Below are 18,081 nucleotides of genomic sequence, written 5' to 3'. Positions count from 1 at the left end.
TTATGATTACAGGGTTTTATTGATTAATTAAACACCAGCAGCCAGTTGCATACCTAAACAAACGTTCCCTTAGTTTTCCTGTCAAGTGTTTGTTGCGTTCGAGGGTGCTATACGCAGCATTCAAAACACTGAAGCTAGCAGCTCTGTTGATTTAAGTACGGAAGGTCTACAGAACTAATGTGTTTTGTGCAGATTGGGTCAGACCCGTCTCGCTGAATTTGGGCAGAGGACGGCAACAGCAGTGTTTGACACGTTATGGCTTGATTGACATTTTGAAGGAGCAGGCCAACAGCCAAGTCGGTCATTTGTCTGGATCCAACGGCACATTTGCAGGGCCTCACCAGTGGCCTGCGCGGAGGGCGGGCGCACGCGCCTCTGTCTGCGCCCTACAGGGTGCGCTGCACGATGTGTGCAGCCTCGATGACGGTGTGGGCCGGCCGGGCGACGCGGGGCTCGGAGACCGGCGGGGCGGCTGGGGGCACCGGGCCGTGGCGACTGACGATGAGCAGCGGGTTGTGCTGGCGCAGGATCTCGTCGCTGACGGAGATGCCATCCAGGTACTGTTTCAGCAGGGCACGCAGCTGCCCATTCTCCCCTGCCAGGGCCGCCCGCTCACGCTCCAGGGCCAGCCGGTCCAGCAGAACCTTGTTATAGCGCTGCCAGAAGCCCTCTAGATCCGAGTAATCCAGCATGGCCTGGGGAGAAGATAATGGGGTGATCTGAGGGCTCACTTGTTTATGGGAGAGCTGCCACTCATCATAGTGTACGCAGTCAGGGAACAGCTGCCTAGTGTGTGATTACTACTAAAGTGAATGAATGAATTACCCATGCAGCTAGAGAGTTACATGTGCGATGAGACACCTGTCAGGTGAGAGAGTTATCTGTGTGGTGAGTAAATAAAATACCTGTCCATTAAATATGTTACTTGTATGGTGAATGACTGTGCTACCTGTCAGGTCAATTATTTCCCTGTTATACGAGTGATCTCCCAAACACCTGAGCGAATGTGTGACCTGTCAGAGAGTGATCTCCCTGTGAGCTGAGCGAACGTGTGACCTGTCAGTGAGTGATCACCCTGTGAGCTGAGCGAACGTGTGACCTGTCAGTGAGTGATCTCCCTGTGAGCTGAGCGACTGTGTGACCTGTCGGTGAGTGATCTCCCTGTGAGCTGAGCGAACGTGTGACCTGTCAGTGAGTGATCACCCTGTGAGCTGAGCGAACGTGTGACCTGTCAGTGAGTGATCTCCCTGTGAGCTGAGCGACTGTGTGACCTGTCGGTGAGTGATCTCCCTGTGAGCTGAGTGAATGTGTGACCTGTCGGCGAGTGATCTCCCTGTGAGCTGAGCGACTGTGTGACCTGGCGGTGAGTGATCTCCCTGTGAGCTAAGCGACTGTGTGACCTGTCAGTGAGTGATCTCCCTGTGAGCTGAGCGACTGTGTGACCTGTCGGCGAGTGATCTCCCTGTGAGCTGAGCGACTGTGTGACCTGGCGGTGAGTGATCTCCCTGTGAGCTGGGCGACTGTGTGACCTGGCGGTGAGTGATCTCCCTGCGAGCTGAGTGACTGTGTTACCTGTCGGTGAGTGATCTCCCTGTGAGCTGAGTGAATGTGTGACCTGTCGGTGAGTGATCTCCCTGTGAGCTGAGCGAATGTGTTACCTGTAAGGTGAGAGTTACCTTTGCCAGCTGCTCGGAAGGGGGCTCCATAGCAGCAGCTCTCTCCTGGCTCTGCTCCTCAGCGCTCAGGGAGGAGGGGTAGAACGGCAGCACCTTCTCCTGCTCTGTCTCCAGCTTCCTGCACATCTCTGTCAGTCTGAGCAGTCGCTCCCCCTGAGGGAGAAGGTAGAAGGAGAGAGAAAGTGATGGGATTATTAACCACACTGGTACTGACAGACTGAAGCTACAGAGCCACAGACTGGGGAGAGACAGAGAGAGAGGGGGTTTGTGTCTACACACAACATCTGATACAAGGAGGGATATAGAAGGAAATAAAAATCTATTATCTGATCACAGAGTTACTGTCAAGCTCAGAGAGAGGAAGTGTGTGACTGTGCCACACAGAATTGGCACACTTGTCGTCTCCCAGCTACATAATGCCAAGACACAGCAGAAAAACATACACAATGGACAGACAAAGGGGCATCGTCGGAGGCTGTGCAGAGGAAAGGTGTCAGGGTTGAGTGGTGATCTAGTGTACAGGACTAGTGCACCCAGAGCTCGTGTTGTTTTAAACCTACTGTACTGCACAATATGTCTTGAGATCTTAGAGCCCTGTACTGTTCTGTGCAGTGTGTGCTCTGTGTATAAGAGCCCTGTACTGTTCTGTGCAGTGTGTGCTCTGTGTATAAGAGCCCTGTACTGTTCTGTGCAGTGCGTGCTCTGTGTATAAGAGCCCTGTACTGTTCTGTGCAGTGCGTGCTCTGTGTATAAGAGCCCTGTACTGTTCTGTGCAGTGCGTGCTCTGTGTATAAGAGCCCTGTACTGTTCTGTGCAGTGTGTGCTCTGTGTATAAGAGCCCTGTACTGTTCTGTGCAGTGTGTGCTCTGTGTATAAGAGCCCTGTACTGTTCTGTGCAGTGCGTGCTCTGTGTATAAGAGCCCTGTACTGTTCTGTGCAGTGCGTGCTCTGTGTATAAGAGCCCTGTACTGTTCTGTGCAGTGTGTGCTCTGTGTATAAGAGCCCTGTACTGTTCTGTGCAGTGTGTGCTCTGTGTATAAGAGCCCTGTACTGTTCTGTGCAGTGTGTGCTCTGTGTATAAGAGCCCTGTACTGTTCTGTGCAGTGTGTGCTCTGTGTATAAGAGCCCTGTACTGTTCTGTGCAGTGTGTGCTCTGTGTATAAGAGCCCTGTACTGTTCTGTGCAGTGTGTGCTCTGTGTATAAGAGCCCTGTACTGTTCTGTGCAGTGCGTGCTCTGTGTAGAATAGCCCTGAATTGGTTTCTGTGTACAACAGGCCTGTGCTTTCTGCCCCTACCTTGTGAATGATGTGCTGCAGTTTCTTGGTGGCAGCAGCACTGTGCACGGTGAGTGTGGCCAACTGGCTCCTCTCACGTGCGCGGGCACGGCTCAGCTGGGCCTTGAGCTGACGGGCCTGGCACTGGACCTCCTCCCGCGCGGCCCGCAGGGCACGGCCCGCCTCCTCACTCTCACGCTGGCTGGATGCAAGGCGTGAGCGCAGGGCTGAAATCGAGTCCTGGGAAACACAGGCACAGACAGACCAACCCAGATGCACAGACTTTGTTTCAGTTGCTTCACATCTGTGAAACATGCGGGTAGAAAGTTCCAATTCAGACACATCAAGTTGCAGAAAGGAACCGGTTGAGAGCTCTAATGCTTTCCTGCATGAAGTGCCAGATACACAGCTCCCCACCCACCTGCATCTTCTGCAGCCTCTTCATCTGAGCGTCGATCTCCTGGGCGCTGCGCTGGTCTCGGGCGCGCAGAGCCTCGAAGGCGATTCGCCGGTCTTCTGTGGCCTCGTTGTAGTTGCGCAGGGCCTGCTGGAACTGCCGCCACAGTTCCTCCACGGCGCCCTCTAGCTGAATGCGCAGGGCATGCTTCTCCTCAATGTTCTGGCAGCGGGAGGGAGAGAAGGAGAAATACACCAGGTGAAATAGGCACTACAGCGAAGATGGAGATCAGTGCTAGGCCTACAGTCCAATTCAGGCAGATGAAAGAAGAGCTTATTTCCGTAATACCTCTCTGGGTCCTTTCTGCAATACCGCACATGCACCCACTCCCACTCCAGGACTGCCAGTCTCCTGCTAACTGCAAGACTGCAAATACTGCCAGACACACAGGACCCCCAGGCTACACAGACTGGATACTGACAGACAGATTCCCCCAGGATACAGACAGACAGGATACTGACAGACAGATTCCCCCAGGATACAGACAGACAGGATACTGACAGACAGATTCCCCCACGATACTGACAGGCAGGATACTGACAGATAGATTCCCCCAGGATACAGACAGGATACTGACAGACAGACTCCCCCAGGATACAGACAGACAGGATACTGACAGACAGATTCTCCCAGGATACAGACAGACAGGATACTGACAGACAGATTCTCCCAGGATACAGACAGACAGGATACTGACAGACAGATTCTCCCAGGATACAGACAGACAGGATATTGACAGACAGATTCCCCCAGGATACAGACAGACAGGATATTGACAGACAGATTTCCCCAGGATACAGAAAGGATACTGACAGACAGATTCCCCCAGGATACAGACAGACAGGATATTGACAGACAGATTCCCCCAGGATACAGACAGGATACTGACAGACAGATTCTACCAGGATGCAGAAAGACAGGATACTGACAGACAGATTCAACCAGGATACAGACAGAAAGACAGGATACTGACAGACAGACCGGATACAGACAGACAGATTCATCCGGGATACTGACAGATAGGACACTGACAGACAGATTCAGCCAGGATACAGAAAGACAGGATACTAATAGACAGACTCCCCCAGGATACAGACAGACAGGGTACTGATAGGCAGATTCATCTGGGATACTGACAGACAGGATACTGACAGACAGATTCCCCTAGGATACTGACAGACAGGATACTAATAGACAGACTCCCCCAGGATACAGAAAGATAGGATACTGATAGACAGATTCATCCGGGATACTGACAGACAGATTCCTCTAAAATACTGACAGATTCCCCTAGATACAGACGAACAGGATACTGGCAGACAGAACCTGCAGACTACAGACAGGATACCGACAGACAGATTCCTCTAGGAAAATTTTTTTGTCATGAACCTTACAGCCAGGATTCAGGAGTGTCTGAACCAGTGTGCACCAGATTCATACAGAAGACAAAAACATAAAAATTTCCTAAATATGTAACAGTGACCAAAGTTAGTATGATTTTTCCAGCACATAACTAGAGTCAATTGTTTTTGTCTACTGAATTCCACCCACAGTGCAGGGTTGTAGCTGAAATATACATGCCCAAAGAGCACCAAGATGGCAATGATGGTTATTTCTTACAATCAAGAAATTTGTATGTGTTGAGATGATATGAGAGAAGTACAATATATGTTTTTTTCTGTTTTGGTCATTCTAGGTGTACATGTGATCTTATTAGAAAACAAAACATGTTATGTTCAACAAAGCATCTTCAGAGAGTTTCACTAAGAATTATACCACTGACAGCTTAAGATACCATATGGGGACACGTGCACGTCATATACTGCACTGCATCTTTCAGAGTGTATATTGGAAGTTAGTACTGAGCTGCATATACCTTTGAGGCTATAAATGCACAAAGTCTGTCACTCTTGGGGCTTTTGTATGATCATTTGAGATAATAAACCATGGCTCACTTTGGCCATTAGTAGAATGAGATGACAATGGGCAAACTGAACGGGAGGCATATATAGTTTATTTCAGTGCACAATCCCAGTATCTGCACTTTGTTTGACTTCTGATTTTGAATTCACCAAAACTATCTGATTGTCACCTAGAAGCAACTAGAAGAGAATATTTTCTGTGCCACATGTTTACAGAGTGTTTCCCTGGATGTTGAAAACACTGTCAGCTTCATTAGAAGCAGTGCAATATGATGGAACTCAATAACAGTATGAAGCCACAGTGATTGTAAGAAGTGCTTTACTGTTCTTGCCACTAATAAAGGTAACAATCAGGGGGCAGGACATACTTTCTTTAGGTGAAAGTTTTTTAATGAGGACCTAAAAAATTTTGAAAAGAGGGCACCAATGACTGTTGTATAGCTGGAGAAATTCTAAGCATGGCTCGGCGCAGCTAGGTTTTAGTTTCATTTGGCTCTGTAACCTGAAACTTGGCACGTGCTGCAAGTGTTTGAAGAAATAAACAGACAGAAATAAACAGCTTAGGAAGCTGGTTTCCCTCTAGAGGATTTATACTGGAGGATGCAGAATCAGCCTGGGCTGAGGAGACTTGGCTCCTGCCCCACTGCCACCGTATCCACTGCACAATCCCAGTACACCCAGTACAGCCCAGCCAGTCACCTTGTTCTTGATCTCGTCACGCGTGCTCTGATAGTCCTGCCGCGCATCGCTGTCCAGCTCGGCAAAGTTCTGCTCCATGGAGAACATCACATCCTCCAGGTAGGAGCACTCCTGCTGCTGCTGGGCCATGATCAGCTCCCTGCTCATACACACACCACACGCGGTCAGGGCTGACTGAGGGAGGAGACAGGGAGGGCTGAGAGAGAGGGAGACAGGTGGAGGAGACAGCGAGGGAGGAGAGAGGAGGCAGACGGATGAAACAGAGAGGGTAGTGAGGATAAAGAGACAGAGGGAGGAGACAGGGAGGGGACAGACGGAGGAGACAGCGAGGGAGCAGAGAGGAGGCCGACAGAGGAGACAGCAAGGGTAGAGAGATAAAGAGAGAGGGAGGAGACAGGGAGGAGAGATAAGGAGACAGAGAGAGAAGAAGGAGGGAATTGAGAGAAGGAGACAGACACAAGGAGATAGGAAGAGGACAGAGGGAGAAAAGGAGAGGTAAAGGAAGACAGAGAAGGAGGGACAAGAGGAGAGGTGAAGGAGAGGGAAAGGAGAAGCAGACAGAGAGGAGAGAGCTACCTCTCGGTGTTGAACTCCGCGCTCAGAGCCTCCAGCTCGCTGTCCCAGTGCTGCTCGAGTGCCTGCAGCCGCCCCCGCTGCAGCAGCAGCAGCCGGTCCACACACCGCAGCTGGGAGCGCAGGGCCTTGGCGGACTGCTCCTCTGCCTCGTTCAGGTCGCTCACCAGGGACTGCCGGGCACAGCGGCTTTCGTTAGCAGGCTCTGAGCTGACACTGCTGTCCACACAGATCCCCTCAGAGCTGTCACACTGGCCTCAGCTCGGATACTGCTGCAGATACCACCGACAGCAGGACCTTGCTCAAAGGTCTCATCCGAAAGATGGAGCACGAGAGGGTTCACACAGAGAGTCAGTAGCAGAGCAGACAGTCCCTCTCCATGACTCCCTGAGCTCCCAGTCGAAAGTACGACCTGACCCAATGCTAGTGGCTCTGAGCCCCGGGACAGCCCACCTTGATGACGCTGTCCTTGCGGTCCAGCACCCTCTCGAAGGTCTGGCTGAGCACAGCAATGTCCCGGCGCAGCTCCTCTGCCCGAGCCCGGCGCAGCACTGCCCGCCACTGGACCGTCAGCTTGGCCAGGTTCACTGCAGTGCTGCGCTCCTCCTTCTGCAGCTTGTCCTGGGGGCAGAGGGGACAGAGAAGGACAGGGATCAGCTGGGAGAGGGGGACAGAGAGACCGAGGAGAACACGCACAGGGATCAGCTGGGAGAGGGGGACAGAGAGACAGAGGAGAACAAGGACAGGGATCAGCTGGGATAGGGAGACAGAGAGACTGAGGAGAACAAGGACAGGGATCAGCTGGGATAGGGGGACAGAGAGATTAAGAGAGACAAGGGGACTGTGCTCAGTGTTGTGCTCTGTGCTGTGCTCAGGGGGACTGTGCTCTGTGCTGTGCTCAGTGCTATAGTTACCTTGGGCTATGCTCAGTGTTGTGCTCTGTGCTGTGCTCAGGGGGACTGTACTCTGTGCTGTAGTTAGTTCAGGCTGTGCTCTGTGCTGAGCTAAGGAGTGACTGTACTCTGTGCTGTGCTCAGGGGGACTGTACTCTGTGCTGTAGTTCGTTCAGGCTGTGCTCTGTGTTGGGCTAAGGGGTGACTGTGCTCTATGCTGTAGTTAGCTCGGGGCTGTGCTCTGTGCGGGGTTCAGGGGGACTGTACTCTGTGCTGTAGTTAGCTCAGGCCTGTGCTCTGTGCTGGGTTCAGGGGGACTGTACTCTGTGCTGTAGTTAGCTCGGGGCAGTGCTCTGTGCTGTAGTTAGCTCGGGGCTGTGCTCTGTGCTGGGTTCAGGGGGACTGTACTCTGTGCTGTAGTTAGCTCGGGGCTGTGCTCTGTGCTGGGCTGAGGGGGGACAGTACTCTGTGCTGTAGTTAGCTCAGGGCTGTGCTCTGTGCTGTAGTTAGCTCGGGGCTGTGCTCTGTGCTGGGTTCAGGGGGACTGTACTCTGTGCTGTAGTTAGCTCGGGGCTGTGCTCTGTGCTGGGCTTAGGGGGGTACAGTGCTAACACCCCCACCTTGAGGAACTGGGTCAGCATGTCCTCCTTCCTCTTGCTGAGCTCCTCCTCCGCCAGGGCCTTCTGCTGCAGGAACAGCAGACGCTCCTCCTCGCTCATGGCTGCCAGCTTCCCGGCCTTCTTCCCGCCCTTCTTCGGCATCTCGCTGCTCACCGGGCACCTCTGCCCTCTGCCCGGCCGGTCAGGGCCTCACCTCGCTCCCCGTCCGAGATCCAGAAATGACTGCGCTGCTTTACAAGCTCCAGCGCTTGGAGCAGCTGTCGCCGCTGCATGTTTAAGTACACGCATGTATGTTTGAAGAAGCCATTGAACAATGATATAAAAAAAGATATTTATTACATTCGGTTCGTTTCTGTAACTAGGACGCATGGTACAGAATTGCATATCTATTTGCCAAACATTTCCACAGATGAAACCCTACCGTCGGTGCACGGTCGATAACCAGCGCAATACGCCCGCAGTAAAAGATGTCTGTGACAGGTGTATTTAGTAGTGTTCTGAACGGTGTGTGTACTGTAGCCGTAATATGTGCAGGCGACTGTTTTTACCTGAATGTCCGGAGAGCCGAGCCCAGGGAACTGACCGGTCCGCTGCCTTCAGTTTACACTCGTCTCCTAGCAACGGCCTGCGCGACGTCTGGCGTTCCCAATTTGTGTGGCGCCACCTAACGCGCGAAGGTGGTACTGCAGCGACACCACAGTCCGGGTCTAGAGTAGGGAGACGCGGGAGGGAGATTGAAAAATGAGCGGTTTTCACTGCACTTTAAAAAACATTTCTGCCGTCAGTAGTTCTTTATTTTGAAATTAAGGGAAATGTTCATTTTAATCTAGGGTGCGCGGTCTTATTGTTACTTTTAAACTTTGACAGATCGTCAACTGCTTGTGGGTACATTGTCCCCGTGTTAATAATTCGATTCTGTTGTACTCAGTTAAACTTATCACATTCTATGTAGTTCTCAATGTATAAGGTTTTTTATAAATGATAGCGAGGCACGGTTTGGGTTGTTGCTGTAGCTGATTGTGTTCTCTGCGAGCCGGGACAGCTGCAGCCTGAGATCCGCTCACCTGTCTGAATGCGTGGGAATAAGGGAAAACCGCTTCTCCAAGAACCGCGACTCGGTAAACGAATTCATACAGCTCCCCGATTCAGAGCACACCTGGGTGGGAGCTACTGCACTGTATTTCATTGTCATGTGTTTCTCACTCCCATACTGTACTGTTTCAGACCCCTGTACCGCCCGCTCCTGTCGTACTGTACTGTACTGTGTCTCAGACCCCTGTACCGCCCGCTCCTGTCGTACTGTACTGTACTGTACTGTTTCAGACCCCTGTACCGCACGCTTGTGGTGCGCTGTATTCCACTGTACTGTTCTGGAGCTCTGTGTTCTGTGTAAACATGTGTTTACTGAATATTACTGTTGTTCACCTCTGTACACTGTACAGCATCATATTAGAACTATCCTTAAATAGGAACAAGTAAAGGTTTATTCCATACTGAAAAGAAAAGAAACAAAGTTACAGCTGTGGAGCCTTCGTGTGTGTTACTTGAACTATCCTTTCATATTAGTGTACCGTATATGGTCCATAATGTGATTTTTCGTTCATTGAAGATAGGAAAAAGATAAGAAAAACATTACTGGACTTTTTTTATTATTATGGGAGCTCTCAAAGAAAACGAACAATACTCAAAAAATTTAGATATCTATGGTGAGGACCTGTTCATGGTGCACTGTGGGATAGGAACACACCACTCACGTTCAAAGGTCCGCTCTTGGGATCCTTCCGAGAGAAAACAGTCCGCTCCTTCATAAACATGTATCACTGATAATTAACCATAATACTGTTCTCTCATGTGTATATATGTGGGACTTATTTTTCACACGTTTCGGAAAAAAATAAACACATTTGGAGCTCTTGGGGTCCCGAAAAACGGAGGAATAGTCCGTGCGGAGGAGGAGTATAAATTCGGCGGAGCTGCGGAAGCCGGTCCTCTTTCTAGCCTCCTGTTCAAGATGGTGAGTGAGGCACAGCGGCGCGTCTGGGCCCTCTGTAGGGTGAAAAATGGTTAAAAATCACAAAATACTCTTGTATTTCCCGTCTTTTTGCAAAAGTAGAAAGTATAAACGGCGTCCGATGCCGAGTTTGAGGGAGAAGAAGTTCTGGCACAAAATGCGTTGCGGTCAGCGCGGAAGGAAGGGTAGACGCGTGGAGGATTGCTTCTGGGCCTCGTGTAGGAGAGAGGCGGAGAAAAAATATATCTTCTCTTTGACCATCGAAGAGCGCGATACGTGTGTTGACCCGTTTTGTGAACCTGAGGGAATTTAAAAATTGCCATGTAGCGGAAAGTGATCGAGAAGTGCCTGGTTTGTCTTACGGATAGGCTAGTAATGAGAATAATGAGTTTGTCGCAGTTTAACGAGAGGGTATTCCGTCTGCGTCTCTTCGGTTTGAAGCCGGGCGTCAAGCTGCGGTGTAAAACCGGGCAGGACGATCTGGGCGGATTGTAGTCGCTTGACTACGACTTCCAGCGTTAGCCCGTCTGTGCGGTGTTGAATATGACCTCGGCTTAGTGAGTGCGATCTTTGTTCATTAAGCCGCCGCAAAGTGGAAATGCTATTCAGTGTTTCAGCTATTCACTTTGCCCGCCGCTCTGTGGGAGTGCCGGCGTAGTGGATTCGGGCGCACTGCAGAGGAGGTCGCCTGGCAGGGCCTGAGATCCTTCTCCAGCTGTCCTCGGTCGGTCTGTGAGGCCCCCTGTAGGAAGGTGTAGACTCTGTTGATGTTTAAGACGAGACTTGAAAACCCTCCGTTTTCCATGGGCTTTCATTCCTTACCCGTTTTTTTAATTTCTCCGTAATTAGCAAAGGAGCAAGTAGAGGTTTATTCCATGGTGAAAAGAACAGAAAAACGTTTTAGCTCTGGAGCCTTCTCCGGGTGTCGTGTTGTTTTTCTTCTATTTTCAGCCTAGAATAAACCCGTACCTGTTCCTTAGCAGCCTGTGCCTGCTGGCACAGCTACCTGCTTGAACTATTGTGTGATCAGTGTCAAGTTCCCTAGAGAGTGCTCTGTACTGAAAGGCACTATATAGGAATGTATAGTATTGGAGCATTCCTCTGCCCCGAGTGAGATGAGCCTCCTCTCCTTTCCCCGGCAGACCAAGAAGCGAAGGAACAACGGCCGTGCCAAGAAGGGCCGTGGGCACGTCCAGCCCATCCGCTGCACCAACTGCGCCCGCTGCGTGCCCAAGGACAAGGCCATCAAGAAGTTCGTCATCCGGAACATCGTGGAGGCGGCGGCCGTCAGGGACATCTCCGAGGCCAGCGTCTTCGACTGTGAGTGCCTGGGCTGGGGTCCGGCAGCGGGGGAGCTGGGAGTGCCGCGGTCGGCCGTTTGGGTCTGGCGTGGCGTTTGGCAGACTGCTCAGTCCTCCCAGACACTCCGGGCATTTCAGGTCCGTCGCCCGGTTTGGAATCTGTAGCATTTGATTGTGTCTGAGGACAGTTTTTCCTGGGAAGACGACAGCAGATAAAATGCTGGAATGGCATCAGGGGTCAACAGGAGGGGTCCGAGGGGCCGTGCTCGCGTGGCAGGGTTCCAGGGCTCTGTGAGTGGTATATAAGGTTTCTGCAGTCCAATCAGTGTGAGGTAAGCAGAGATGGGTGTCCTCATCCTACATGTTGAAGTTGGAGCTTGGATGTTTCAGTTTGGCTTTTTACTGCTATCTGTGTGGAGTCTGTATGTTCTCCTCAGGTTTGTGTGGGTTTTTTCCAGGTGCTCTGGTTTCCTCCCGCAGTCCAAAGACAGGCTGGAAGATTATTTGTCTTGTTCCTGGTGTGAGTGGGTGTGTCTGCCCTGTCATGCACTGGCATCCCATCCAGGGTGTGCACTGACTTTCACCTGTTGCTTGCTGGGACAGGCTCTGGCTCCCCCCAAGGCCTGAATTGCATGAAGTAGTAAATTAATGTGGCTTTTTCCTTGTAGGTCTTATGGGTTTTAGGCTTTGTGCAGTGCTCTGATTTTTCTACGAGGGTGCTTTTTAATTCAGTTGCTGTTAAGATTGCAGCGCCTCTCTACAGGGCTGAGTGCGCTTGGCAGGGGCTGAGAGCTCCAGGATAGCATGTTATACAGTGAAGGTCAGGAAAGACCGTCACATTATTGGTCTGTTTAGCTAAAAGGGTTATGTAGAATCAGGAGAGTATTCAGCCTGCCTCACTCATTTGCTTGTCAGTAGCTTATTGATCCAGACGAGCAGATCCTTGAAGGACTCCCTGTAGTCTGCCTGAAGAGTTTGACAAGAGGCCCGTTCCTCATGCTGCAGAGGAGTAGGGGGCAGTAGAGCCTTGAAACGGTCCGTGTCCTGGCCTGCGCTCGCTCCTCTGAGGCCAGAATAGGCTAACCCTTTTCCAGTGGTGTCCTCTGCAGTGCAGGAGGCACTTGGGGGCAGGTGATGGTTTTCAGAATTGACTGTAAGAGATCTGCAGTGATGTGCCTGGATCCCTAAAATAAGCTGGTCGCCTGGTTGCTCGGAAGTTAATCCAAAAAACTCCGGTGGGGGAGAGACTCCCTGAGTTCACACTCTTGATTTCCTTGGGGTTGTACTGATCTAAGGATAAAGTGAGGAAAGTAATGTTTCCTGGTCTCTGATTTTTCACATATTATTGGGGAGGTTTGGCTTTATGCAAGTCTTGGTCCGGTGTGCTCGGACTCCATTTGAAATAAAACATGCTTGAGGCAGGAGGTCTGTAGAGCAAGGCTGTGTTACTGTAGGCACAGCACACACACATAGCACTGTTGAATCTTAATGCTAATAATGGGGCAGCCTTCTGCCCGCTTAGTGCCAGCAGCGGCGCTGTGTAACCGCTCCCCTCTCCTCTCCCTCGTAGCCTACGTCCTGCCCAAGCTGTACGTCAAGCTGCATTACTGCGTGAGCTGTGCCATCCACAGCAAGGTGGTGAGGAACCGCTCCCGAGAGGCCAGGAAGGACCGCACCCCGCCGCCCCGCTTCAGACCCGGCGTGAGTGTCCCACCGCCAGGGAAACACCACCCACTGACACGCCTGTCGCTGAGGGGCGATCTGCAGAGACGCGCCACTCGCTGACTCGCCTGCGTACTGGCCTGTCGCTGAGGGGCGATCTCCAGAGGTGCCACTCGCTGACACACCTGCGTACTGGCCTGTCGCTGAGGGGCGATCTCCAGAGGTGCCACTCGCTGACACACCTGCGTACTGGCCTGTCACTGAGGGGCGATCTGCAGAGACGCGCCACTCGCTGACTCGCCTGCGTACTGGCCTGTCACTGAGGGGCGATCTCCAGAGGTGCCACCCGGTGACACGCCTGCGTACTGGCCTGTCACTGAGGGGTGATCTCCAGAGGTGCCACCCGGTGACACGCCTGCGTACTGGCCTGTCACTGAGGGGCGATCTCCAGAGGTGCCACCCGGTGACACGCCTGCGTACTGGCCTGTCACTAAGGGGCGATCTCCAGAGGTGCCACCCGGTGACACGCCTGCTTACTGGCCTGTCACTGAGGGGCGATCTGCAGAGGCGCCACTCGCTGACTGGCCTGTGTACTGGCCTGTCACTGAGGGGCGATCTCCAGAGGCGCCACTTGCTGACTTGCCTGCGTACTGGCCTGTCCCTGAGGGGCAATCTGCAGAGACGCCATTCGCTGACACGCCTGCGTACTGGCCTGTCCCTGAGGGGCGATCTGCAGAGGCGCCACTCGCTGACACGCCTGCGTACTGGCCTGTCGCTGAGGGGCGATCTCCAGAGGCGCCACTCGCTGACTGGCCTGTCACTGAGGGGCGATCTGCAGAGATGCGCCACTCGCTGACTCGCCTGCATACTGGCCTGTCACTGAGGGGCGATCTCCAGAGGCGCCACCCGCTGACACGCCTGCGTACTGGCCTGTCACCTGTGAGCTCATGCACCCCTGTGGGGAGATCTCCTGCCTGGCAGGTGTGGGTTGTATCCTGGCTGGACCTGTGAGTGCGGTAGTGTCCACATGCGGCCTCAGGGAAGTACTCTGCTGTATCGGTGGGTACACATGTGGGTTGCTTAGGAGGTGTAGGGAAATGTATGAAAAGTTGGTGTTAAAAATGAAAATGGAAGCTGTGGTCTGGTTTGTCTTAATGGTATTCATTTTCCTTCTACAGGGTGGTGCCCCGAGAGCTCCTCCCAAGCCCATGTGATGTGGATGAGCATGAAGATCCTGTAAATTTCTACATTAAAATAAAGACTCCAGAAGTCTGAACTGCCTCTGGTGCTTTTTTTTCTAACCAGGTCATGATGGGTTTAATAGGAACTGCTGCTGCTGTCGACTGTGGTTCTTCACTCCCAAGTGGGCTTGAGGTCTAGTTCTCCTGCAGTTCAGCAACAGTTCAGATTCATTGCATAGACCAGCAGAACACACTAGAGTCTAGACCCCTGTTAAGGGGAGAAGAGTTCTGTGTAATTCTGAATTGAGTGCTGTTCTGAGGTCTTTGTGGTGAAAAAGTATTGTTGGTCTGACAAGGGGGCAGTCCTTGTCAAAGCAGTCCAATGGAGGGCTCCTTCATTCCAAGTTGACTTTTAATTACATAAATTAGCTTCTTGGCTTAACTTGGCCAATTGATCTTCTCCCAGCTCTTTGGGTGCTGTTGCTATGCAGCAGTGGATCCCTTCCCTGGTCCTGGAGATCCCTATGTTTTCTAGGTTTTGCTGCAGAGGAGCTCTTAATTGCAGGCTAATTTCAGTGTTCTATCTGTGGCCTAGGTCTAAATCTAAACTCATTAGATGCTGACCTAAATTTGCATTTGTCAACCTTGAAGTGATTTTAGATTCAGAAGTTACCTTAAGTCTGACCACCTGGATCCATAAAAGGAAAATAAAGCCATGTTTTAGTCTTTCCCACCTATGGGCTGAAATTATTAAAAGTGCTGCCTCTGAAGTTGGGCATCTTGGAAACTCGGGCCTGAAACAAGGTGCCAAAAGCCTGAACAAGAAGGCAGAACAATTAGTTACTGGAGTTCTAAAGCTCAGCTAGAAGCAAGAGTGGGGGGACACCCCAGGGCTGTTCTATAGGGTGCTGGTAATCATGTAGACAGCATCCTTTAGGGACCGGGGCTGGATCGCCCAGGTTTAAATTTGGATTTTCACAACTGCGAACAATGTGCCATAAAGATGAGTGTCCACGTCCAGTGTGCTTGGGCAAGGGGTGTGCCAGCCTCTGGTGGTGGGAGCATGGCAGAGATAAGTCACAGGAAGGTGAAGGTATGGTGTCCCCCTTGCTACAACCCCACAGTGGTGCCTCTACAGCGAGCACCATTCTTCTACACAGCCTCAGAGGCCTGTCCTGGACCGGACTGCCCTGTTCCTGTCTGGGCCCCTGCTGGTACTCTTGGCTTCAGCCAGCCACGGTGGGCCTGCCTGTCGCAGTGAAGGTAGTCAGCCCTGAGCCTACGGAAGGTACAGCCAGAGTACCAGAGGAGAGGCCTTACTGCCTCGGAGGGGTGAGGGTTACAGTGGATTCTCAAATCGAGCTTTTAACGTCCTCGTCCATGTGGTGCCAGTTTGGTCTTGGTCTTCCCTCTCTTGAATTTAGCCTTTCCTATCCTTGCTCCAGTATAATTCCAATGATGGATTAGGAGCCCAGGGCGTTAATAAACACTACAAGACAAGGTATCCCTCCAGCACCAGGACTGAAGATCAGACCTCTAGGACAATCAGGCTGGGAGTGATACAGGGATAGATTCAGGTTTGTAGCCCTGGTCCCGGACGGACATCGTGTCTTCTGTTTTTTTTTTGTTCCAGTCGGTTCTTAATTGCAGGCTAAGCTATTTCAGTTTTTATTCGGGGCACATTAGTACCTTTGCTTTCAGCTCTTAAAACGTCGGATGAGATTTGTGATTGCTCTCATAAGACCAGCTCTCATCCAGGTGTGCTGCCTGAAATGCAGCCAACCAGCCCTTCGCAGAAGGAAAGAGCATTTAACAGTTAAACTGCATTTAACTCTCAATGTGGGTGTGTCTGATCAAGTGTCACTCCCACAGTGCACCACCTGGATCGGCGGATCATCAACTGACCAACTAGAAAAAGCTGTTTAGTCAGAAATGACCAGCCACCACGGTGAGGAGAGGCTGTGTCGGGTTCTATGCCCTGCAGTCGTAGAACTGGTCCCTGGGGTATTTCCCACACTTAATGACTGGCTGAAGAAATAAGCTGAATAAAAATCTAAACATGCAAGCAGAGCAGTTCAGTAATCAGTTAGCACTGGAAATGTAGAGCTCAGCTGGAATGAAAAGCAGCAGACACAGTTTTGTGTCTTGCAAGACCAGAGCTGGGAAAATCCCCACTGAATTTCAAGACCAGGCTCTCACGTGGTCATACCTGCACCTACTCAGGACAGACTGAGACACATAGACAGGTTCCTCTGACGTGCACACCTGTCAGAGCGACTCCTGTTCAACACACACAGAGCACCCCAGCGCCCGACAGGAGAGTCACAGCCGATTGGAAGACCAGTGTTTCTCAAAAACATCATCGCAAGCCCGCAAGCATCCAGCCAATCACAGAAGTCAGGTGATTGGATAACGGATAATATTTACCTCGAACCCTCTGAAGTGTTTCAACATAAAAGCAGCAGACGGCTAGAATTAAAGTTCCTTGTATTTATTTATAATAGACCTTCCGCCAATACAGTACAAAACTTACAGTAGTTTATCTCCATTACACAAATATATCTAATTACAGTATGATACATATACAAAGGCTCTGCAGTAGTTTTTAATATTTTTTTTCATTTTTATTATTTAAAGCGATCCATACCATTCACAGGAAACAAAAAAAAAATAAAAACCAATAAAGGTTCTGAAAGGGAAGACACTTAGCGATCCACAATGAGTACAAACTGATAAAAACAGAAAGATTCTTCAAACAGGGTGGAAGCAACCGAAGACAGAGAAAGGAAAGCCAGGAGGAAAGACATATTGCACTTCTGGAGTTTTTATACATTAGTAACAAAATAAAGTAGAGCATCTTCTGTACAAGGGGTCGTCTGGGACAGCAGGAGACAAGAGACACTTTGTTCGCGACTCTTTGAAGAGCTGCTTTGCAAGAAAAAAAAAATACAAATTGGGCTCAGGTGCTGCCCAGTGCTGGTACCATTTTAACGAGGGCTCTCCTGTTGCCCTGGGGAACTCTGGGCCTCTTTGTAGAGGGTTTGTGGGCACTTCTTAACCACGGCCCAAAGCTCGCCAATGTGGTCAAATGAAGCTGGGTGCTCCAGCCTGGTCCCGGAGTGCCCTGATCCCGGTGGTCTTGCAGATCACCCTAACTCCCAGTCTCTCAGGATCGCACACTCGTGTCAGTCACCGCTCAGCTGAGTGAGTGATTTGTTCGGATGCAGGAACACGGATCTTTGGGGCTGAAGATTTCTGAGCTTCTGGATTTAATCACCTACTTAACTGACTGCAAGTTTTATGATGCAGAAGATCCAATGACACCGATTGAGCCTGCCGCGCCAGAGCTTTGCAGGGCCAGGGTTCGAGGTGGCTGACTCAAGCAACTGGGAGCCAGAATGGGAGGAAGCCTGGACCTCTCCAGCGCCAGTGTTCAAAACCCAGCTGAGAACGGAAAAGTCTCGGGATCCTGTCTCCTCAGTGGCCTGTTTGGGTTTGTGCCAGTCTGTGTCAGTCTGTCTGTTTGTCTCACTGATTGTGTGTGTGTGCCAGTCTGTGTCAGTGTGCCTGTTTGTTTGTGTTTGTGTGTGTTTGTGTTTGTGTGTGTGTGTGTGCCAGTCTGTGTCAGTGTGCCTGTGTGCCTGTGTGCCTGTTTGTGTGTGTGTGTGTGCCAGTCTGTGTCAGTGTGCCTGTTTGTGTGTGTGTGTGTGCCAGTCTGTGTCAGTGTGCCTGTTTGTGTGTGTGTGTGCCAGTCTGTGTCAGTGTGCCTGTTTGTGTGTGTGTGTGCCAGTCTGTGTCAGTGTGTCTGTTG

General features: G+C 51.2%; 2 protein-coding genes across 2 annotated transcripts; one reads left to right on the top strand and one right to left on the bottom strand.

Annotated features, from left to right (window-relative positions):
* ccdc65 (coiled-coil domain containing 65) lies at positions 1–8,648 on the bottom strand. Its single transcript, XM_006629459.3, has 8 exons — positions 8,116–8,648; positions 7,056–7,223; positions 6,606–6,775; positions 6,030–6,168; positions 3,373–3,570; positions 2,973–3,191; positions 1,677–1,829; positions 1–695 (listed from the first exon to the last, which is right to left on the bottom strand). Exons 1-8 carry the CDS (start codon positions 8,254–8,256, stop codon positions 387–389), a joined length of 1,497 nt encoding a protein of 498 aa, XP_006629522.3. The 5' UTR covers positions 8,257–8,648; the 3' UTR covers positions 1–386.
* Positions 8,649–9,949: 1,301 nt separating this feature from the next.
* rps26 (ribosomal protein S26) lies at positions 9,950–14,365 on the top strand. Its single transcript, XM_069187506.1, has 4 exons — positions 9,950–10,129; positions 11,269–11,446; positions 12,998–13,128; positions 14,268–14,365. The coding sequence occupies exons 1-4, from the start codon at positions 9,965–9,967 to the stop codon at positions 14,301–14,303; spliced, it is 510 nt and encodes a 169-aa protein (XP_069043607.1). The 5' UTR covers positions 9,950–9,964; the 3' UTR covers positions 14,304–14,365.
* Positions 14,366–18,081: the final 3,716 nt, after the last annotated feature.

This window comes from Lepisosteus oculatus, chromosome 1, assembly GCF_040954835.1.
Source record: "Lepisosteus oculatus isolate fLepOcu1 chromosome 1, fLepOcu1.hap2, whole genome shotgun sequence".
NCBI classification, from domain to species: Eukaryota; Metazoa; Chordata; class Actinopteri; order Semionotiformes; family Lepisosteidae; genus Lepisosteus; species Lepisosteus oculatus.
The sequence above is the reverse complement of the archived record's forward strand: the minus strand, read 5'-3'. Positions and strand labels throughout refer to the sequence as shown.